Source organism: Bipolaris victoriae (assembly GCF_000527765.1).
Source record: "Bipolaris victoriae FI3 unplaced genomic scaffold scaffold_20, whole genome shotgun sequence".
Classification (NCBI taxonomy): domain Eukaryota; kingdom Fungi; phylum Ascomycota; class Dothideomycetes; order Pleosporales; family Pleosporaceae; genus Bipolaris; species Bipolaris victoriae.
This window is the reverse complement of record NW_014575372.1, coordinates 235,784-252,658: the sequence shown is the minus strand read 5'-3', so window position 1 is coordinate 252,658 and position 16,875 is coordinate 235,784. Positions and strand designations below refer to the sequence as shown.

The 16,875-nt window shown below is 51.7% G+C and overlaps 6 protein-coding genes across 6 annotated transcripts; 1 reads left to right on the top strand and 5 right to left on the bottom strand.

Moving 5' to 3' along the window:
* Nucleotides 1–475: 475 nt before the first annotated feature.
* COCVIDRAFT_92548 (hypothetical protein) lies at nt 476–2,380 on the bottom strand (the record flags this gene model as incomplete). The annotated part of the gene is made up of 2 exons (XM_014703783.1): nt 476–1,075; nt 1,133–2,380. The coding sequence occupies 2 exons, from the start codon at nt 2,378–2,380 to the stop codon at nt 476–478; spliced, it is 1,848 nt and encodes a 615-aa protein (XP_014559269.1).
* An 836-nt stretch (nt 2,381–3,216) lies between these two features.
* On the bottom strand, nt 3,217–4,449 carry COCVIDRAFT_92483 (hypothetical protein; the record flags this gene model as incomplete). The annotated part of the gene is made up of 1 exon (XM_014703782.1): nt 3,217–4,449. One exon carries the CDS (start codon nt 4,447–4,449, stop codon nt 3,217–3,219), a length of 1,233 nt encoding a protein of 410 aa, XP_014559268.1.
* A 2,127-nt stretch (nt 4,450–6,576) lies between these two features.
* On the bottom strand, nt 6,577–6,903 carry COCVIDRAFT_92345 (hypothetical protein; the record flags this gene model as incomplete). Its single annotated transcript, XM_014703781.1, has 1 exon — nt 6,577–6,903. A coding segment is annotated over one exon (327 nt), but the record flags the coding sequence as incomplete, so codon positions are not given.
* Nucleotides 6,904–7,885: 982 nt separating this feature from the next.
* On the bottom strand, nt 7,886–11,411 carry COCVIDRAFT_13829 (hypothetical protein; the record flags this gene model as incomplete). Its single annotated transcript, XM_014703691.1, has 5 exons — nt 7,886–8,843; nt 8,896–9,725; nt 9,778–9,945; nt 9,995–10,278; nt 10,334–11,411. The coding sequence occupies 5 exons, from the start codon at nt 11,409–11,411 to the stop codon at nt 7,886–7,888; spliced, it is 3,318 nt and encodes a 1,105-aa protein (XP_014559177.1).
* Nucleotides 11,412–12,173: 762 nt separating this feature from the next.
* On the bottom strand, nt 12,174–14,679 carry COCVIDRAFT_92434 (hypothetical protein; the record flags this gene model as incomplete). Its single annotated transcript, XM_014703780.1, has 3 exons — nt 12,174–13,052; nt 13,203–14,440; nt 14,493–14,679. 3 exons carry the CDS (start codon nt 14,677–14,679, stop codon nt 12,174–12,176), a joined length of 2,304 nt encoding a protein of 767 aa, XP_014559266.1.
* A 1,082-nt stretch (nt 14,680–15,761) lies between these two features.
* Nucleotides 15,762–16,486, top strand: COCVIDRAFT_92326 (hypothetical protein; the record flags this gene model as incomplete). Its single annotated transcript, XM_014703779.1, has 2 exons — nt 15,762–16,150; nt 16,207–16,486. The coding sequence occupies 2 exons, from the start codon at nt 15,762–15,764 to the stop codon at nt 16,484–16,486; spliced, it is 669 nt and encodes a 222-aa protein (XP_014559265.1).
* Between the last annotated feature and the right edge of the window lie 389 nt (nt 16,487–16,875).

Below are 16,875 nucleotides of genomic sequence, written 5' to 3'. Positions count from 1 at the left end.
GGGGAAGGGGACGCCTTACCCGTTATGGTAGATTGGTTCCTTCTTCTTCTTCTTCTTCTTCTTCTCTCTCTTCCTTTTTAGGGGGGGGGGGGGGGGGGGGGGGGGGGAACACCCCCCCCCCCCCCCCCCCCCCCCCGCCTGCCTGGTATGCCAATGCCGCGCCACATGGATGATGCCGATGCCCTTTTTGTTTGGTAGCGCGGGTTTAGATGTTGGTGTGTATGTTTGTGGGACAGGTGAGTAACTAGGCAAAATTGAGAGATGAAATAAAACAGAAATGGTGATGATAAGGTAACTTGATTCGGTGTACGGCAAAAACAAGGTAGTTGCGATACTCTTCATTCTTCGTGAGTGCTGTTTGACATCTGCCCAACACAAATCTACATAGCGCGCCTGCTCATGCGGCACAACGCTATGCAGCACCCGTCAACTATCATGTGCATCCATCACCAACCCTTTTGTCTGTGTCAAAAGTTTACCCACCCACGGCCGACGGATCCACCAACTCAACAACTACATTACAGATGCCATCCGCCCAGACGGCAAACGCCTTTTCTCTCAACACGCTATACCAGTCGTCAGCATTGCGAATATGGCGCCACCCATCGGGCCCGATAGATTTGATGACACAGCGGGAGAGCAGCCTGCTGCCGCTATTGTTGCATTTATCCATGGTGGGACGGAGAGCGGGTGCAGAGGCAGGGGGTGGTAATACATCCGACACATCATCAGCTGGAGGCATTCCGGTGCATTTGCTAATTGCCACAGACCCTTGAGGGACATCCTCAGTTTGCAGTGCATTGGCAGCAGCCGCAAGTCCGCGGAGGTCGTTGTCTGGTGCCTGGAGAGACCCCATCCACGACTCCAGTTCGGGATGACTATCTTTAGCAGTTTGCAATAGCGAGACAGCCTCATTCACAAAGTCGTTATAGTCATACCAGGCCAGGTGTGATTGTGCTTCGGCGGTGATGCGTCTCTCGCCGATTTTGGCGTCTGACGTGGTGCCAGATGAGGGCCTTACAAGAAATATGTTGATATGCCTCAGGTTGGGATTGGCCGTGCCCGTCCTTGATAACTGGTCTGCGTCAGCACTCAAGATGTCGACGGTAAAAATAATCAGCGGTCAACGCACCTTTGAACTTAAAGCTATTGTTGCATGGTCATGTGTCTTTTGTTCCAAATCCGCAAGACATACCTGGTCCTGTGATGACCGTTGCTCGAGAGCGACAGATGTCGGTGATGACGGCAGAATTGTCTGTGAATATCGGCAATGATGACTCAGGTTAGGATCGAATGCGGGTTGCAAGTGATGCTCGAGCTCGTGTTCGTCGCGATTCCCACCTTGCTGAGTAACAGCCTTCACACTGCTTTCCTTCTCTTTTTGCTTAGAGCCCCCTTTCCTCGTCTCAATTGCATACTGTCGTTGTCGCTCGTTCGTGACCATGCGTCTCATGAGAGGAGTGACGAGACTAATAATCTTGTTACCATCTCTTGGCCAAATGAGTCGAGGACTTGCCTCGGGCGTCTCCATCTCTCCCAGCGCACGAGCGGCTTCTATGGTATCATTTTCCTCTGGCTTTTCCACATGCTCACCAAAGAACTGTTCGCCCACCCCGTTGCTCAAGAAGTCGCGGACACAGTTGAAGAGCCTCAGTTTAACCATATCGTTGTCTCCCTTGCCACGATTGCCAACGCAACTTTGTCTTTCGGGGTGTGACGAGTCAAGCATGTATGCTTTGGCAGACGCTTGAAGTTGGAGAAAGTTCTCAGGGCTGAGCCGAAGAGAGATGAATAGCTTGGACATTGGCGGGCGTGTGTGTTTACGAGCTGTTCTCTCTGAAGACCGACGGAAGAGAGCAGCAGCAGAATGGACACCTGCAGCGCGAGCATTGCTGGGTTGACGCTCACTGGAGGGTGATGGATTGTCATCGACGAAATCCTCACCCATTTCACAGATACCGCCTTGCAATCGAGGGTCTGTAGGTCCTTCGAGTCTTCTCCGTCTGGTATTCATGGGTTCATCTGCTTTGTGGGAGGAATCTGCAGCCGGAGAGCCAGTCGGCCTTTTCCTTTTACTCCTACCTGTATCACTTGTATCCATAATTTGAGCAGCGTGACCAGCAGCTGTGGCAGCCTCCAGCAACTCTACAAGATTGTGATTCTCTTCCAGTGTATGGTCGACAGACGTCTGTCGCGCAGTGTGTTCCGCATACAAATGTGGGCTGAGATGATGATTGAGCGGCGCTGTAACAGCAGCGGGGCCAGCCAAATCATATTCTTCGTCTTCGGCTACGAATTGGGGCGGTGCAGCGTTTGTGCTGTTGGACGTGGTAATGAACTGGCCGGAACGCATTTGGTAGTAAGGTGCGTTTGTCGTCATCGTGGTTGCTTGCCCCGACATCAGACGGATCCCGCGGTTGTACGAGTGAGCTGTCAATGCACAATGGTAAGTGTTTGGATCAAAGATTTGAAGCGGAAATGGCTGCGAATGCGAGCTGAACTACGAGAGTACAACGACTCGGTCATGCATGGAAGATGGAGCTCTCTTGTATTCAAGTGGCCATGTTTTTGGCTTGACACTCATGTAGACAAATGGCGTGACCAAGACATGGTTTGTGTGTCGAAGGAGGAGCAATGCATAGTTTGGGTCGCGGCGAAAAGTGCAGTTTGGGGTCATGTTGGGGACGCAGTTGGCAGCGAGAAGCGCACTCTGGGCGCGTGGTTTGGGATTCAACGCAGAAAATTGGCGGACAGATTGGGGCAGCAGACAATTATTGCGCACCTGATGTGGGTTGCTGGCGCTTGCTGTTGTCTGCGAGGAACAAACAGGGCCAGCCAGAAAGGCGAAAGTCGCGGCGACGCGGCGAAGTGGGTTTGTGTTGTTTGCACAAATGCCGCGCGAACATGTGACGGTCGATTAGATAAGCCACAAGTGAGTGGACCCAGTAGTCTAATTCTTTCTCGAAGAAACGCAGCTCTAGTATTCGATCGCCGGAATGAATTCTAGCAATAACCAGAAGAGGTGTGCTTATGCTTGATAACTTCGCAGTGGCTAAATCACAATCATGGCTTGTGTTCTTGCTCTGCAATAGTCGATAAGGAAAAGCAGTTCAGAGAAGATTGAAATACTACTGCTGATTTGAATAAACCATTTCTATATATTCTGTTTGCGGTGTCCCCGACATCGATAGATAAACGGAGAAAAAAACATTTGCATTAAAAACCATCACCCTCTTTCCACTCCCTTCCCACCTCCAACGCGCGATTCCGCGGGTCATCGCCTCGAGCATAGGCATCATGTTTTAACTGATCGACCATCGGCTTCAAGCGGTCAATCTCCCTCCTATACTCCTCGTCCTTGCCTGGCTCAGGTGTCTCGATTTCCCTTAGCATTTGCATATTGCCTTGTTTCTTCGCCTCTGCGATATACGCTGTTCTTTGATACCAGTTCAGGAGCTTCCCTCGGTTGTCGCTCAATTCGGCCTCAAGAGCCTTGAAATTGTCGTATTCTTCCTCACCACCAAAACAGACGCCGTATTGGTCGCAGAAACAGACATGTTCCTTTGGACAGTAGATGTTTTGGCCCGTGAAGATGAATTGCCAGATGTACTCAAAGATGCGCCCGCTAAGGTAGTCCGGTAATTGTGTGTTGAATACCCAGTCACGATACCAGACGTATTGCGCCAAGGGCTTTGCTTGTATCCGTTCTCGCGAGAGGGCAAATTGGGCGCAACAAGGTTGCGCCAGCACACTAGGGATTTCATCGAGAGGGAAAAGCTCGCTCCAGGACTTTGCAAGAAGAACCTCTTCCGGCTTGTTTTTGCTCTGTTCCGTCATGCCTGGGTGCATCCAATCCGGGCAGCCTGGGAGCCAAGTGCACTTCATGTTCACAAAACCTTCTCTCCAAACGCGTGGCCGACTCAGACGAGTGATCATTTCGTGTGCGTCGTTACCCAGGAGCACGTCATTATGCCATGATAATTGATGCGCATGCATGAAAATGGCGACATCAGGAAGGTTGTCGTAGTTGTCAATAATCCACGATAGGTAGATCATGACTTCGTGGCCCTTGTTCTTTGTGGGGTGCAACGGCGCAGTTGGATCGTCCGCGACATAGACGGCTCTGTCTTGCTCCGGTACCTTTTCCAGTAACCAACCGATGTCCTCTTTCTTCGTCTTTGCGATTATCAGTGTCGATGTGTAGTTATGCCCCGGAGGCATTGGCGAGCCTGGTTTGAACACGGGTTTCGGATTCCAATTCGTGTAGTCGGGGTCGCCCAATGGGTCCGCGCTGTGCGGTTGCGCATTGCTGCCAATGTGTTCTCCCAAGCCCACATGTTGGGGAAAACTCCTCCACGTCTCGCTGGTGCGTATGTCGGAGTAAAAGAATGCAGTTATGGAAAGGACGACGAACACGGCAAGGAGGGGAATGACGTTTCGTCTGGTCATGGTGCGTAAGGAGGGAGGTGGAGAGAGCGACTTGGAAACCAAGAAAGCGGAGATGGTAGGAATGGAGACGTGGATTGTGTGAGAGCCCTAGGAAAGTCCACTGCGAGAAGGTTAACTCACGCTTGCGTCGGACTGACTGGGTGTACCCTTACTATGAAAGCTGACCACGATGTGGAGGTGTCCGCGCGGCAAGATTAATGCCAAATTACTGCCGTGTCCCTTTGCGAACAGGTGCAGGTAACGCGACTGCCAAAACGCCCCAGAGAGGGTTGAGAAGAGGGGGAATACAGGATGCCATGGAGATGACCGCGTACTCCCCTAATGTGTCGCCGCCGTCAGGCTGGTAACCTGTCGATGCAGACTTGTGTCGCTTTAAGTTAACCCCCCCAAATGACCCACTCACAGGGACCCCTGCACGGGAGCCGAATCAGTATGGCGTCGAGCGGGTCGATCCCCAAGAATACTCCAACGCTTCCATTAGCTTGAAAAGCGCCACAATCGCTACACTGAAGCAAACGCTAGTAATACAGAGTGGCAAAAGTCACCGTACGAAGACTGGTTTGATTGTGGCACGGATTTCAATTTTCTACATGCTGAGACAAACCAGTGTGTACCCTAGGCTGCTCAGAGGATGGTCTAAGCTACGACATTGTGTGATTTAATAAGCCTGGCTGATCAACTGGCAAGTTGCGTACTATCGCAGAACCAGGAATATAAGTGGAATCATTGTCAGGCATATGCACACCTACATGCAGGCAATCTAAGCTGCGACAGCACCAGCAGCTATGTGCGCGCTCCATCTTGAGACGGCGACATCTGATCAGAGTCTTTTGAGGCGATAGGTTGCAAAGATAGTTGGCAGGAAGGGCTGAGTGAATGGACATATTCTCAGACTTTGAATTGGCGCACAGTCGAAGGGAAGTGCGGTGATGAGCAAACCACGTATGACCAAAAAGGGAAGTGAGGTGAATGAAATTTGGGGAGGGGCCACGCACCTTGCACTGTATGTACCTTAGAGCCCGCACATATTATGACCGTTTGCGTCGAGCAAACAGCTCAGCTACAGGCTATAATCACATACTTTGATATCTATGCACGACTCGGCCAAACGGCTAGTCTTGGCATTCCGACATGCGTCAGACAAAGCACGTGGGCGGGCGGTGGCAGCGATGCATCTACAGTCATCGGCGTGCCGGTCTACAATGCGAAAGGCTGTGAATGTTCGACGGCGAAACTTTTAGGCCCAATTATGCTACTGGGTCGGGAGGGGCTGCGCTGACATGATGGCGGTCATGGTGGATGATAGTGAAAGTATTTAGACAGTGCTGATCATGCGGAAAGGTGGTGTGGACTGGCTACTGGATGTCCAGGTTGCATCGAAGGACAGTAGATAGAAGTACAATTTGGTGTCGATCAAGATGATTGATGGTCCCAAGGGCTATAGACGATGCCCCGAAAGCATTTAGCGAAGTGCTGAACCGATTTTCCAAGGAAATTACCGAGCTGACGAAGGATAATATCATGTCGAGCTGCAAGAAGGCAGACCACGGTAGAGTGCTACCTGCGCTGCCGTGAACCATATCGATGAACTTTTGTCGACCACATGCCCTTTGTGTAAAAGCCGTATTAAACTGAACCCCAATGAAGTAGTCATAGGATTACAGAAGTGAAGTGCTGGAAAAGGCGCCAAACCGAGGAAGCCATACGAACCCTAACTTAGTACCGCTTGGGTTCTGCCTAGGTCAGCTGGGGAGCTAGCGGTATGAGCGATCGTAATCACCCTCGTTGTACGAGCGACCTCCACTTCCACCTCCACCACCGTACGCGTCACGGGGAGGAGCGGCATCGTAGGCACCGGCAGCTGGCGGAGGAGGCCTGTCATAGTAGTCACCACCGCCGCCACGACGGTCGTACCTGCGCTCCGAAGCATAGCGGTCAACACCCCGGGGGTAGTCATCACGGCGGCCAGCTCCATAGCCACGATCGTCGTATCGCGAGCTGCGAGAGCCATAGTCATCGCGTCTGCCGTATCCACCGCCGCGACGGTCGTACGAGTCGCGATCGCCGCCGTAGCGAGGACCGCCTCGGCCGCGCCCTCCAAACTCTAATACACTGTCAGCCCCATCATCAGCCATGTAAACAACAAGCGAACTTACCGCGCTTGGGAGGGCCGTAGTATTTGCCCGGGGTAGGTGTGCGAGGGCGAGCACGGCGAGCCTTCTCGATGCTCAATGTGCGGCCTTGGTGAACTTCTCCTTGCAGTCCCTCCTTGGCGTTGTCGGCCTGCTCAGCAGTAACCATCTTGACGAAACCGAAGCCGCGAGACTCCTTGGTGTGGGGGTCGCGCATGATGTTGCACTGCTCGACATCACCGTACTTCTCGAAGAGACGCGTGACCTCGTCCTCGGTGAGAGTAGGGTGAATGCCGGTGACGAAGAGGTTGGAGCCTGAGTTGCGGCTCTCGTCGTCATCGTTCCTGCGCTCCGGGGGCGGACCACTGCATCAACGTTAGCAAACTCTGCCATCAAGAGGAGACAACAACAAGGGCAGCAACTCACCGGCTATCGCGACCACCTGGAGAGGCGCTGCGAGGACGCGCTCCGTCATCGCGACGGTCAGCACGCGGAGACCGGCTGCGATCGCGTTCGTAGCCGCGAGGCTCGTCTGGGATGCAGTCAGTATGCAGTAAACAAGGCACAGGCAGACAAACACACCGTCGTAGGGGCGCTGTTCGTTCTCGTACTCCATGATGATGATGTCGTGGTGGGTCAGGAGTTTGTTGGTTGAGGAAAGGTGTTTGCTGAAGCTGGAGTTTAGGCGGTTTTTTTGGCAGGGCTGATCGACCGTAGCCGCGTCTCACTTAGTAAGCGTCGCGCTAAAATGACTGGTGCTGCACTGAAGTGGAGTAAAAGTGGAAGAGGAGGTGAAAGGGAGTCGAGGCACAAAGCGAGACTGGCTGCTATTTGTACGAGCATGAAAAACGACGAAGCACCAGGCAGCTGAGTGAGGCAACCGCTAGGGGCACCGGCCACGCAGCAACTCTGCTAGCCGGCCCGTGAGGCTCGGCTCCTCATCCACATATGCTCCCAACGTCTTTAACCAGACGGGCCATGACCGGCAATTCGAATCGTCAACTCAAGTTCATATTCAGGCGTCTTGCATCCGACACTTCGTTGCCCTTGCCTATGGGGTCCCGTGCAGCCAGCAGCCGACCACTTGCGCCATATCAACATACCCTGCCCGAAACAACACATGGACATGCGCTGACCAGTCCCTGCTGTGAAATTTACGCCACACGCCGTACGCCTGCAGTACACCTTCCAACCCCCCAAGAAGGTATATTACAAATGCCAAAGATAATACAAGATGCGACATGAGTGGCCCATGCGCAAGAAAAGTAAAAGAAAACAAACAATACAGTATCCACAACACTTACCTACCAACCCCTCGGTCGCTTCTGCCGTTTGCGGGCCACTGCTTTCTTGATCGCCGCTACGTTTGCATCAGACGTGTCTACAGGTCTAACAGGATCTGAGTCAGCAAGGCCATCCAATTCGTCGTCGTCGAGCTCGCTCAATTCCTCGCTCATGTCTCGAAGCACCTCACGGCCCTTGTATCTTTCCTCATACACGGTGGTGCCGTGCACGTCGAAATTCTCAAAGTACCACGGTACGCCACCATTACCCAATGGATTGAGAAGGTTCTTCTCAGATCTCGGAGGAGTCAAAAGCTCTGGGCGGCCATTTACATGAGCGTGGTTTTCTGCGAGAGCATCGCTTTGAGACTGGTTCCTTGACACGTGTAGTGCATCTTGGCCGAGCTGTAGAGCAATTGCTGCCTCGTCAGCCGCTTCGTCATGTATCCGATCTGCATCAGCAGCGTTCTCGTCAGGTGTAGGCGCCATTTGCATCTCCTCGGGCTTCTGCGCCATTGCAGCAGCCTCTTCTCCGTCGATAGCATCTTCTTGAGCCTGTGCAATGCTTGGCTGATCCATCTCAGTGGTTTGTCGAATGTTTTCGTCGTGTGAGAGAATACTGGGTCTGCGTTGGAGCTTTTGGTTGAGGAGCGTCTCGAGGTCGGGTAATTTTTCATACGGCCTGCCTGCCAACTCGGATTCCTTTCGCATCGCATCTTCAAAGCTAGGTTGCAAGACCTTGGTGATTCGCTTAACAATTTTCTTCATCTCTTTCTGCTCAGATGTCAGACTGTTGTGAGAAACCTGGTTTAGTTGTTGTTCAGCATCATTGATGTTGGTAACAGCAGCAAACCCAAGTTCAGCGCTCAAGACCGCTGCCATATCGTCGTTGAACACCTGGACGGATGTGTAGAACTTTTCGTCAAGTTTGGTTTGAAGATGATTGAATCCGTCGCTAAAGTAGCCTCGACTATCGAGTCTGGTACAATGTTAGTAGAAGGTCAATGAAGTGTGCGTAGTGGGCTGCTTACGCTTGTGCTCGAGCCAAAATGGGCTGCAGTAGTGTCGGGATGGGAAAGTAAATGCAGTCCACAATCTGCTGCAAGATGAGGACATCCTTGAGTTTTTCAGCCTCTCGCTGTTTGACCATTTCGCAAAGCACACGAATCTGTTCCATGTCATCTTCAAGGCGCTCTGCAAATTCAATGCGTCGTTGAAGTCGAGGTCTGCCGGCTGCGCCCATGCCTGCAAAGTTACGCCGGGTAATTTCCATGGATGAGAAGGCTTCCATTTGAAGCTGAAGGCGCTTCAGAAGAGCAGCACCACGTCGTGCCTCCCTCTTCAATGTCCAGTATTTGCAAGCATCCTGCACAAACTCCTTTCGCTTACGAACGTTGAATCTTATTAGCGTATTTTCGACGTTGTGGTATACGGCTTGCGGAACAACAGGGGCTCCAGAGGGAAGTCTCCAGGACTTTGTGCCTGATGCACGTTTGCGCTTGTTGGAGCCTGTACCATCGTCATCTGGTCCCTCAATGGAAGGCATTGCATGCGATGAGCCGATAGAAAGGGCGTAGGCTTGACTGTCTGGCCATCGGACATGACGCATTGTATGGCGGTAAAAGGCCTTTGCATCTGCAATCGCGCTCTCAACATCATATTCCCGCTTCCAGTCAGACGGAGTGTGACGGTCACAATAGGCTTTGAGCACAGTCGCATCCTGTGAATTTGCCGATTGCGATGCCTTCATGCGTAGACACAGTCTGGCTCTGCGCGCACATGTCACGTGGAAAGCCTCAAAACATGATTTGTGTCCGCACTGGATACAAGCGCCCATCTTCTGTTTGCAGATGTAGCATGACTGTATTTTTGGTCAGTCTGATGTAGAGGTGAACATAGTATCGTTATCTTACCAGCTTCCAGCGTGTTTTGGGCACCTTTTCAACATCCTGTACTGGTTCTTGGAAAGTTGCATTACCAAGTGATACCTCTGGAATCCACATGGCGCACAACAGATGTGCCCACTTCATGGTCGTGGTTTGTTTGAATGCACCGTCTACATTTGGACAGAAAATGCAACCCTGTAACAATCAGTATAAGCATAGGAGAGTGCATGTTGATGAGACGTACCGGAAGCTCACTAGCAGGCGTACCGCGCCCTACTAGCTGGCACCGTCTGCATAGCCACTGGCCTTCTGGAATAAAAGGCACGCCGTAACATTCTTGATGCACAGCCAGATCGCAGCCATCGCAGAATACTATAGCATTGGTGTTCTCGCAATCGCCATCATCGCAAATGGCACATTTTGTGTCCTGCTCTTCGCCTTGTCCAGCAGGCTCTCCGTTGACAGCGGCCGCACTGCTAGATCGTGGGCGATGTGTCTGTGGCGGCTTAGGGTTTGGTTTAGGTATGCCTTTTACATGTCAGCTAGCGCACTGTGGACACGAATCGACCTCGGCTCAACTTACGCTTCTCCAACGCATGCCATTCCTTCTCAATCTGAGTAATGGTGACCTCGAAGATTGCCGGTTTAATCCCTTCGACGCCTTCTTCTTTTCTCTGCACATTGAGCGCTTCCAGCCATCGTTCATCCTGTTCGTCCATATCGTACTCTACGCGGCCTATAGCAACTGCGCCTGTAGTTCCCTCGGCCTCTGTCTGCAATGTGAGATCGAGATCTTCTTCGATTGAGCCTTCGGGGAGTCTGATTAGGCTATTCTCCGAACTTCTTGCAAAGACCTCGCTCTCCTGGTAGCCAATGTTTGCCATGGTCTTGTCCACATAGTTGACTTTGACACCTTCGCTTTCCTCGTGCTCTTTGAAAGGGTCTACTTGGCGCACTGACGGCTTGGGCAAATTCAGTTTCTCGCGGGGGTTCATCGTCGGAAGCGGATTGATGCGCGGTCGAGGAGGGGAGCCCAATCCCGCGAGCATAGAGTGTCTGTCGCGCGGGGGTCGTCCGGGGCGTCGCTTTGGCGTCACAAATGCACTCGCGTCCTCTTGCTCGGCAGTCTCCACCTGCTGTGCCCGCATGCCATCGAGGACGGTGGAAAGACCCGTATCAATCGCATATTGGCCACTGGACGAGATGTCCTGTGGAGTACCAGAGGCACTCTCTGCGGGACTGATGCCATCAATTTGGTCTGCGCTATAGACGGGGAATTCGGCATCTATGTCGAGATCTGGGTGAAATTCATCCCAAGATCTCTCTTCGCGCGGCTTGAATCCATCGTTCTGAGCCACGGCGGCGGCGACTGCAGCAGCCGAACTGGAGCGAGGTCCAGCTGACGGCCGTTCGCGTCGGGGTCGAGAGTATGAAGGTGATGGCGCTGGTATGGAAAGGTCCTGTCTCCCTGCGCGACTGCGGGCACCCGTGTAGCTATACCCAGGCGTTTCCGGCCCTTCAAAGTCGACGTACTGTCCACCGCCCCCTCTGCCGCCTGGTATGTACTTGCGCCGCTTGTTAACAGGAGCCGAGTCGGATATGTATCGCCGGTGTGGTCGTGTACTTCTCACGCGTGGTCGTGGAGTGTCGATTGGCGCCATGTAGACAGCGTGGCGTGTTGGGAAGCCGGCAAGGGTGGGCTCGAGGTCGCAGAATAACGCGCCGGCGACTTGCGTATCTCACCGAGTAGCCTGAGAAGACAGCGTGTGCATCGAATCTGTGCAAAAGCGTGATAATGCGATGGCCCTGCTTGGTGAGATCCAGCCCGGGGATAACCGATCCGGTTAGTGTGCCAAGACGGCAGGTGGACCAGTTCGCAAGACGCAATGATCCAGGCATGCCACAAAGCACCCACGCCCGGACGGCCTACTCTGGACTACTATTCGATACTGGGCTGCCCGTCATCCCATATCCCATAAGCTCCACAAATAACCGTTACGACTGCCAGAAAGCCGCCCCGCTCGGAGAATCAATACTATTCTAGTCATCATACCGAACCACTATGGGACTATTGGGGGTTGCATGCGAACTGTTCTGTTAATACTGCGAATAATCCGGCACGAGTGTTGACCTTGTTTTTTTTTCCCGTGACCCTCGCCTGCAATGTATCAGAAACTTTGGTTTTTTTGAATGGTCTCCTCACACACGTTTGCACGAAAGCAACCTTAACATAGTACTTTGCTTCACTAACAGGGCCCCATCACAGTCGGGCAAAAGAGAGGTGAAGCTCCCCGTTGACTGGCTCGTTATCTCAGAGTTGGTCACCAGGCTTGCAATGTCGTATCGTGTCAAATCACGCCTCTTCTCCATATTAAGCAATACGTCATCGCACAGCTTCCTTTTCTCTCATGTTAGCAGAGCAATCACCGATAGTACCACCCAGACTCGTATCGATTCCCATAACAATCGAGTTCTCCAACTTCCGCATTTAATGGCATTCTCACAACAGTGATGTCTCCAGGCCAGTAGCCTTTGACATCAGGATTGGCCTCACCCGTCGCTACCAGCTCCTCATAGGCAGCCTTCCTTTCTCTTCGGAATTTACCAACCTCTCCTATCACGTCAAACAATCTTCTGGGGCTAACTTCGGGTTCCCTGGGCTCAGGAACTGGGTGAGTATGATCAGTAGCAAGTTCGAGCCCGCTCATGGCTTCCAAAGGCAGCGGACGAGCCAGTTGCTGACTAGGCTGTCCACACTCTTCATCACCAAAGAATGAAAAGTCGTGCGACGCAGCTTCCCAAAAGGCCTCTGAATCAGCATCCTCAGTGGTTGACCTCGTGGGATAAGCGCGCCAACTGGTAGATATCTTTTTGGGTGCCGGCTGCGGAGAAGCCATCTCTAGGACAATACGTCGTAGGGCAAACAAGCTGTGCGCATATTCCTCTTCGGCCACGACACGCCTGCGACCTGGAGGAAGCGCGTAAGTGTTTCGGGCACTTTGTCTAGCAATCGAAGCCTCATCTGCCGCATCTTTGATGAACTGTATGATACGGTCTACCATATACTTTTCAGCTGCGATAGGCACACTGGTGAGAACTAGTGTATGTAGATTGGGTAGCATTCCTGGATGCAGACGGGGTTCTTGCGATTGGCGATATGATAGCCGAACTTTCATATCTTCAACATGATTAAGGGGATCTTCTTGACATATCGTTTCAAAAACAAGTGTAGATGGGAATTGCATATCGGGGGTAGGCGTGGGTGGAAACAGCGAAGGGCTCCATGATGGGGACAAGTCACCCTCGCGACTACCTCTGTGGTTTTCAAAGCTTTGCTGAAGAGGACTGATTGGGGATAACGGCAAGCCCGTCTGATTTCGGTAATTTGGGGACTCTTGTTGGCCCAACGGCGGCTGTGAAGTAATGATGGCAGCTGGAGTTGGTGCAGCTACTGGTTTGTGGCCACTGGCAGCTGTGCTTGAAGACGCATGATTCGACGTTTCAGCTGGCGGGAAAGAGCCAGGCAATTCGATTGGGTATGAATAATCTGCAATTTCCTGAACAGTTGTGAATTCTGAGTCAAGCTCAGACATTGACAACTCCGTGTTTTCAAGCTCATGAGCTTCTGGACGCTCATAGGCCCCAGGCCCTCCACAAAGTTCTGCACGTGGCGATTTAGATCTCTCGATGGGAGCATTCTCCGTCGCTATTTGATAGTTGAGTCTAACATACCTCAACTTGTGGCGTGCGAATTTGGACAGGATGGGGACCAGCTTGGCGACACTCGGCAACTTCATGTCGTCTTCTTCAGAACTTGGGTCGACAGGATAAGGATTCCTGATCGTAGCAGGCAATACGCCTGCATCCAGAACTTTAAGGCGCCCTGATCGCAGCAGAGAAGATATTCCTTCAATGGTGATGTTGTTTGCTGATAAGTAGAGATGGGATATCCCAACATCTCGTGCTTCCTCGATTGGTAGTGTGCCAACAAAACCTCCCATGAGCTTTTTACGAAGAGGTCCTACGAGGTTCTCGGACTCGAATACATCTATTTCATTATTCCCTTGCTCTTGCTCAACAGGTGCCAAACGACCCCGGTGTGTATGTGGAGTGATTACTATCTCTTTCAAACAGAGTTCAAGGAGAAGTCGCGTACTGGTATCTGTCAAGAGGTTGTTGCTGATATCAAGACTTCTGACCCGACTTCTGATCGAGTGTGCGACTATTGAGAAATCCTCATCTTTCAAGCCAATACCGCAGAGGTTCAGAACACGCAGGTTGAGAAGGTGCTTGAGAGCGGATAACACCGCTTTGCCTCTAGAGGCTCTAGTCTTGGACAAATCCAAAGAGACAAGATCAGGGAAATGCGGAAGAGCCTCTGCAAGCCCTGCTGATGTGGCATTCATACAGCCCGAGGCATCAAGCAGTCTCAAACTGAACACTGGAAACTTAGGCCTTAGTCGTTGGCTTGGATAGCGAAGGCTAAGAAGGCTCGCATGGTCAAAAAATGGAAGGCCATTGACTATCAAACATTGGAGACGAGGGAGGTATTCCAGACAGTCTCGAAGCCACTCTGAATGTGGACCAGAGTATATTTCGGCATGGGCAGGAGGAAGACAGAGCGTGTGCGTGAGCTCACATACAGAAGCGCGCGCATTAGACAGAATACGCTTAAATCGCGTTAGAGCCACTGATGTGTGAGTTAGTAGGTATTTCCTGCTCCATGTATCGTTCTTCTATACCAAAAACAACGTCATTCTGCTCCCCGAAATGAGAGGCTGGACTTCCCCAGAGCCATGGTGTAAAAATCTTGTTCCATTCTCGAGAGACCAACGCTGCAGAGCATAGTGCTTGGGAAGGTAGGTACGGCGCAATGAGTGTCCAAGCATTGGGACAAGTCGCAGCTTCGTACGAGGGCAGGTCGTCCATTTTGATTGCCAATATAGTGTCAAGATAAGCGCTATGTCACCAGTCGAAGAGACGAGGGGGAAGGTTCGGGACATATAAGCGCAGGATTCAGGATGGTGGCGGCGGCAGTGTTTGCATTGGCATGCAGGTTGTGCCAAGGTCATCCAGTCGATGCATAACTCGGCAATTTCGATGTGGAGGCCTTATGGTGTTGTAGATTTGTGTGCCAACGATATAGTCATGAGATTGTAGAATGAAGGATCGTAACTCATGAAAATGGCATGCGTTGGCCCTGCGTCACGGGAGATACACTCACGTGAGCGTCCCCACACCACTCCACTTCCCAACTCTCTGCGCTAGTGAGAATGGACAACATAAGGCGAAAACTGCGTTCCTAGAAACCGAGTATCGCAGCGAATAATCAATGGTGGCAACTCGACAACGCAACAGAAGTATGAAACGATGGTCATTTTGCCACTTGGTCTCGGGAGTCTAAATTGACATGAAAAGAGGATCAGTGTGAAGAGCCGCAACGGTTAAACTACAGATTGCCATTCTATTCATTTCCAAAATATAGCATGTATACGTTTCATCAGCTGGTGTGATTTCTCAACTAAAACCTCAACACTCCTAATCCCATAGCCCTTCAAGTCAAAGTAAGGTCTTTTCATGTTTTCGTACACAATAGTTGTTCTAATATAACTACATCTGATACTTGTCATGCGATGGCCTATATTTGATTCAATCCTTTCTCCTTGTAGGTATGCCTACATATCCAGTGACTCTTTTTACACGTAGTCGACAACTACAAGACTATGGACTTAGGTGGACACAATATCTAATAGTGGTCGCCAAAATCTTTTAATCATCTGATTTAGGTCTGAGTAATATACAGGCACGATGGTTTTTTGGTGAAGCCTCATCACGTCAGCGCATGGCTACGTAGCATAGGCGCGGGGAAGTGGGGGCATCCGAGCGATGCGCGTCGTCACGTGTGTGGTTAGCGTGTTGTCGAGTAAACATAGCCGGCATTAGTTGTGATACAGCAACCACACACCTGTTAGGAGCACATTGGAGACCAAACTATCTTGAAACCCCTTTCCATGATGCCTGCTGCTACAAATTCCAATTCTCGCTCGCCCTCTCCTACGCCTGCCCGACCCATCGCTGAGACGCCTGGACCACGCGCGCAAGGTCTAATCAATGTCTTCAACCAAGCCTCAAAAGCCACTCTAGACAAGTGCTCGGCCAAGAACTTTGCTTCGTGCTTCCCCACCGCTGCGCAATATAGCCCAGAGGTTCTAGACAACCTGAGGGGCCAGATTGTGGACCAGCTTGACCGGACATGGAAAAGCAACTTTGAGGACATCATGGAGAGGAGGAATGTAGTCAAGCTACTCAACTCTCTGGACCAATGTATAGAAGATGCAAGGCTACGGAAGAAGCGTGCAGAAGAGAGCGCAAACGGAGGACCCGTGGAGACGCCCGTACCGTGAGTACTACACATGCGCCGACCCGCTTCTTGTCGTAATGCTAAACCCTATGCAGACCTCACACCCTTTCGCCTGCCGAGATCCACCTAGCCCATCTCATGCCCTTCCTTGAGAAGCAAGCGACAGCCATGAACACCAAGCTCGTCGAGACACAGCAAGCCAATACGGAGCTGCTATCGACTGTCACAGCGCAGCGTGCGGAGATTGAATCGCTGGTCAGAGGGTTGGAGAATGTTATAAAAGATCTGGAAGCCAGCGCTCAGACAATGGCTCAAGATGATGTGCAAGATCTGAGCAAGGAGACTAGGGATTTGGAAATGGCCATGCGAACATGATTTCAGACGAGGGAACATAGTGTTTGAGCAAGTATCACAGACTCTTCTAGGAAGAGTTGGGGGGTTACCAGTGGGCTTCCTCACCAAGAGCGGCCTTTGGGCATCTGGCTTGGGACATGTTGTAAGACATGCGTACGAAAGGGCTTTCAAGAGTCGAGCACTTGGGCATCCTCGTAAACGGCGAGTGTGTCATCGCCTTTTCCGGGAGCCCTCCGAAAGGAAACTGCGTCTGCAGCCGTACGCAGTCCTGTCCCGGAACCTCGCACACGATGCCAGCCAAAAGCGTTTGTGGATGAGCGGGCTATCATAGAGAGGAATTCCCGTCCGGTGCATCGTGTACAACTGCAAGGTTATCTGTGTCGAACTACTTAGTATCAGCAGGTATAGCC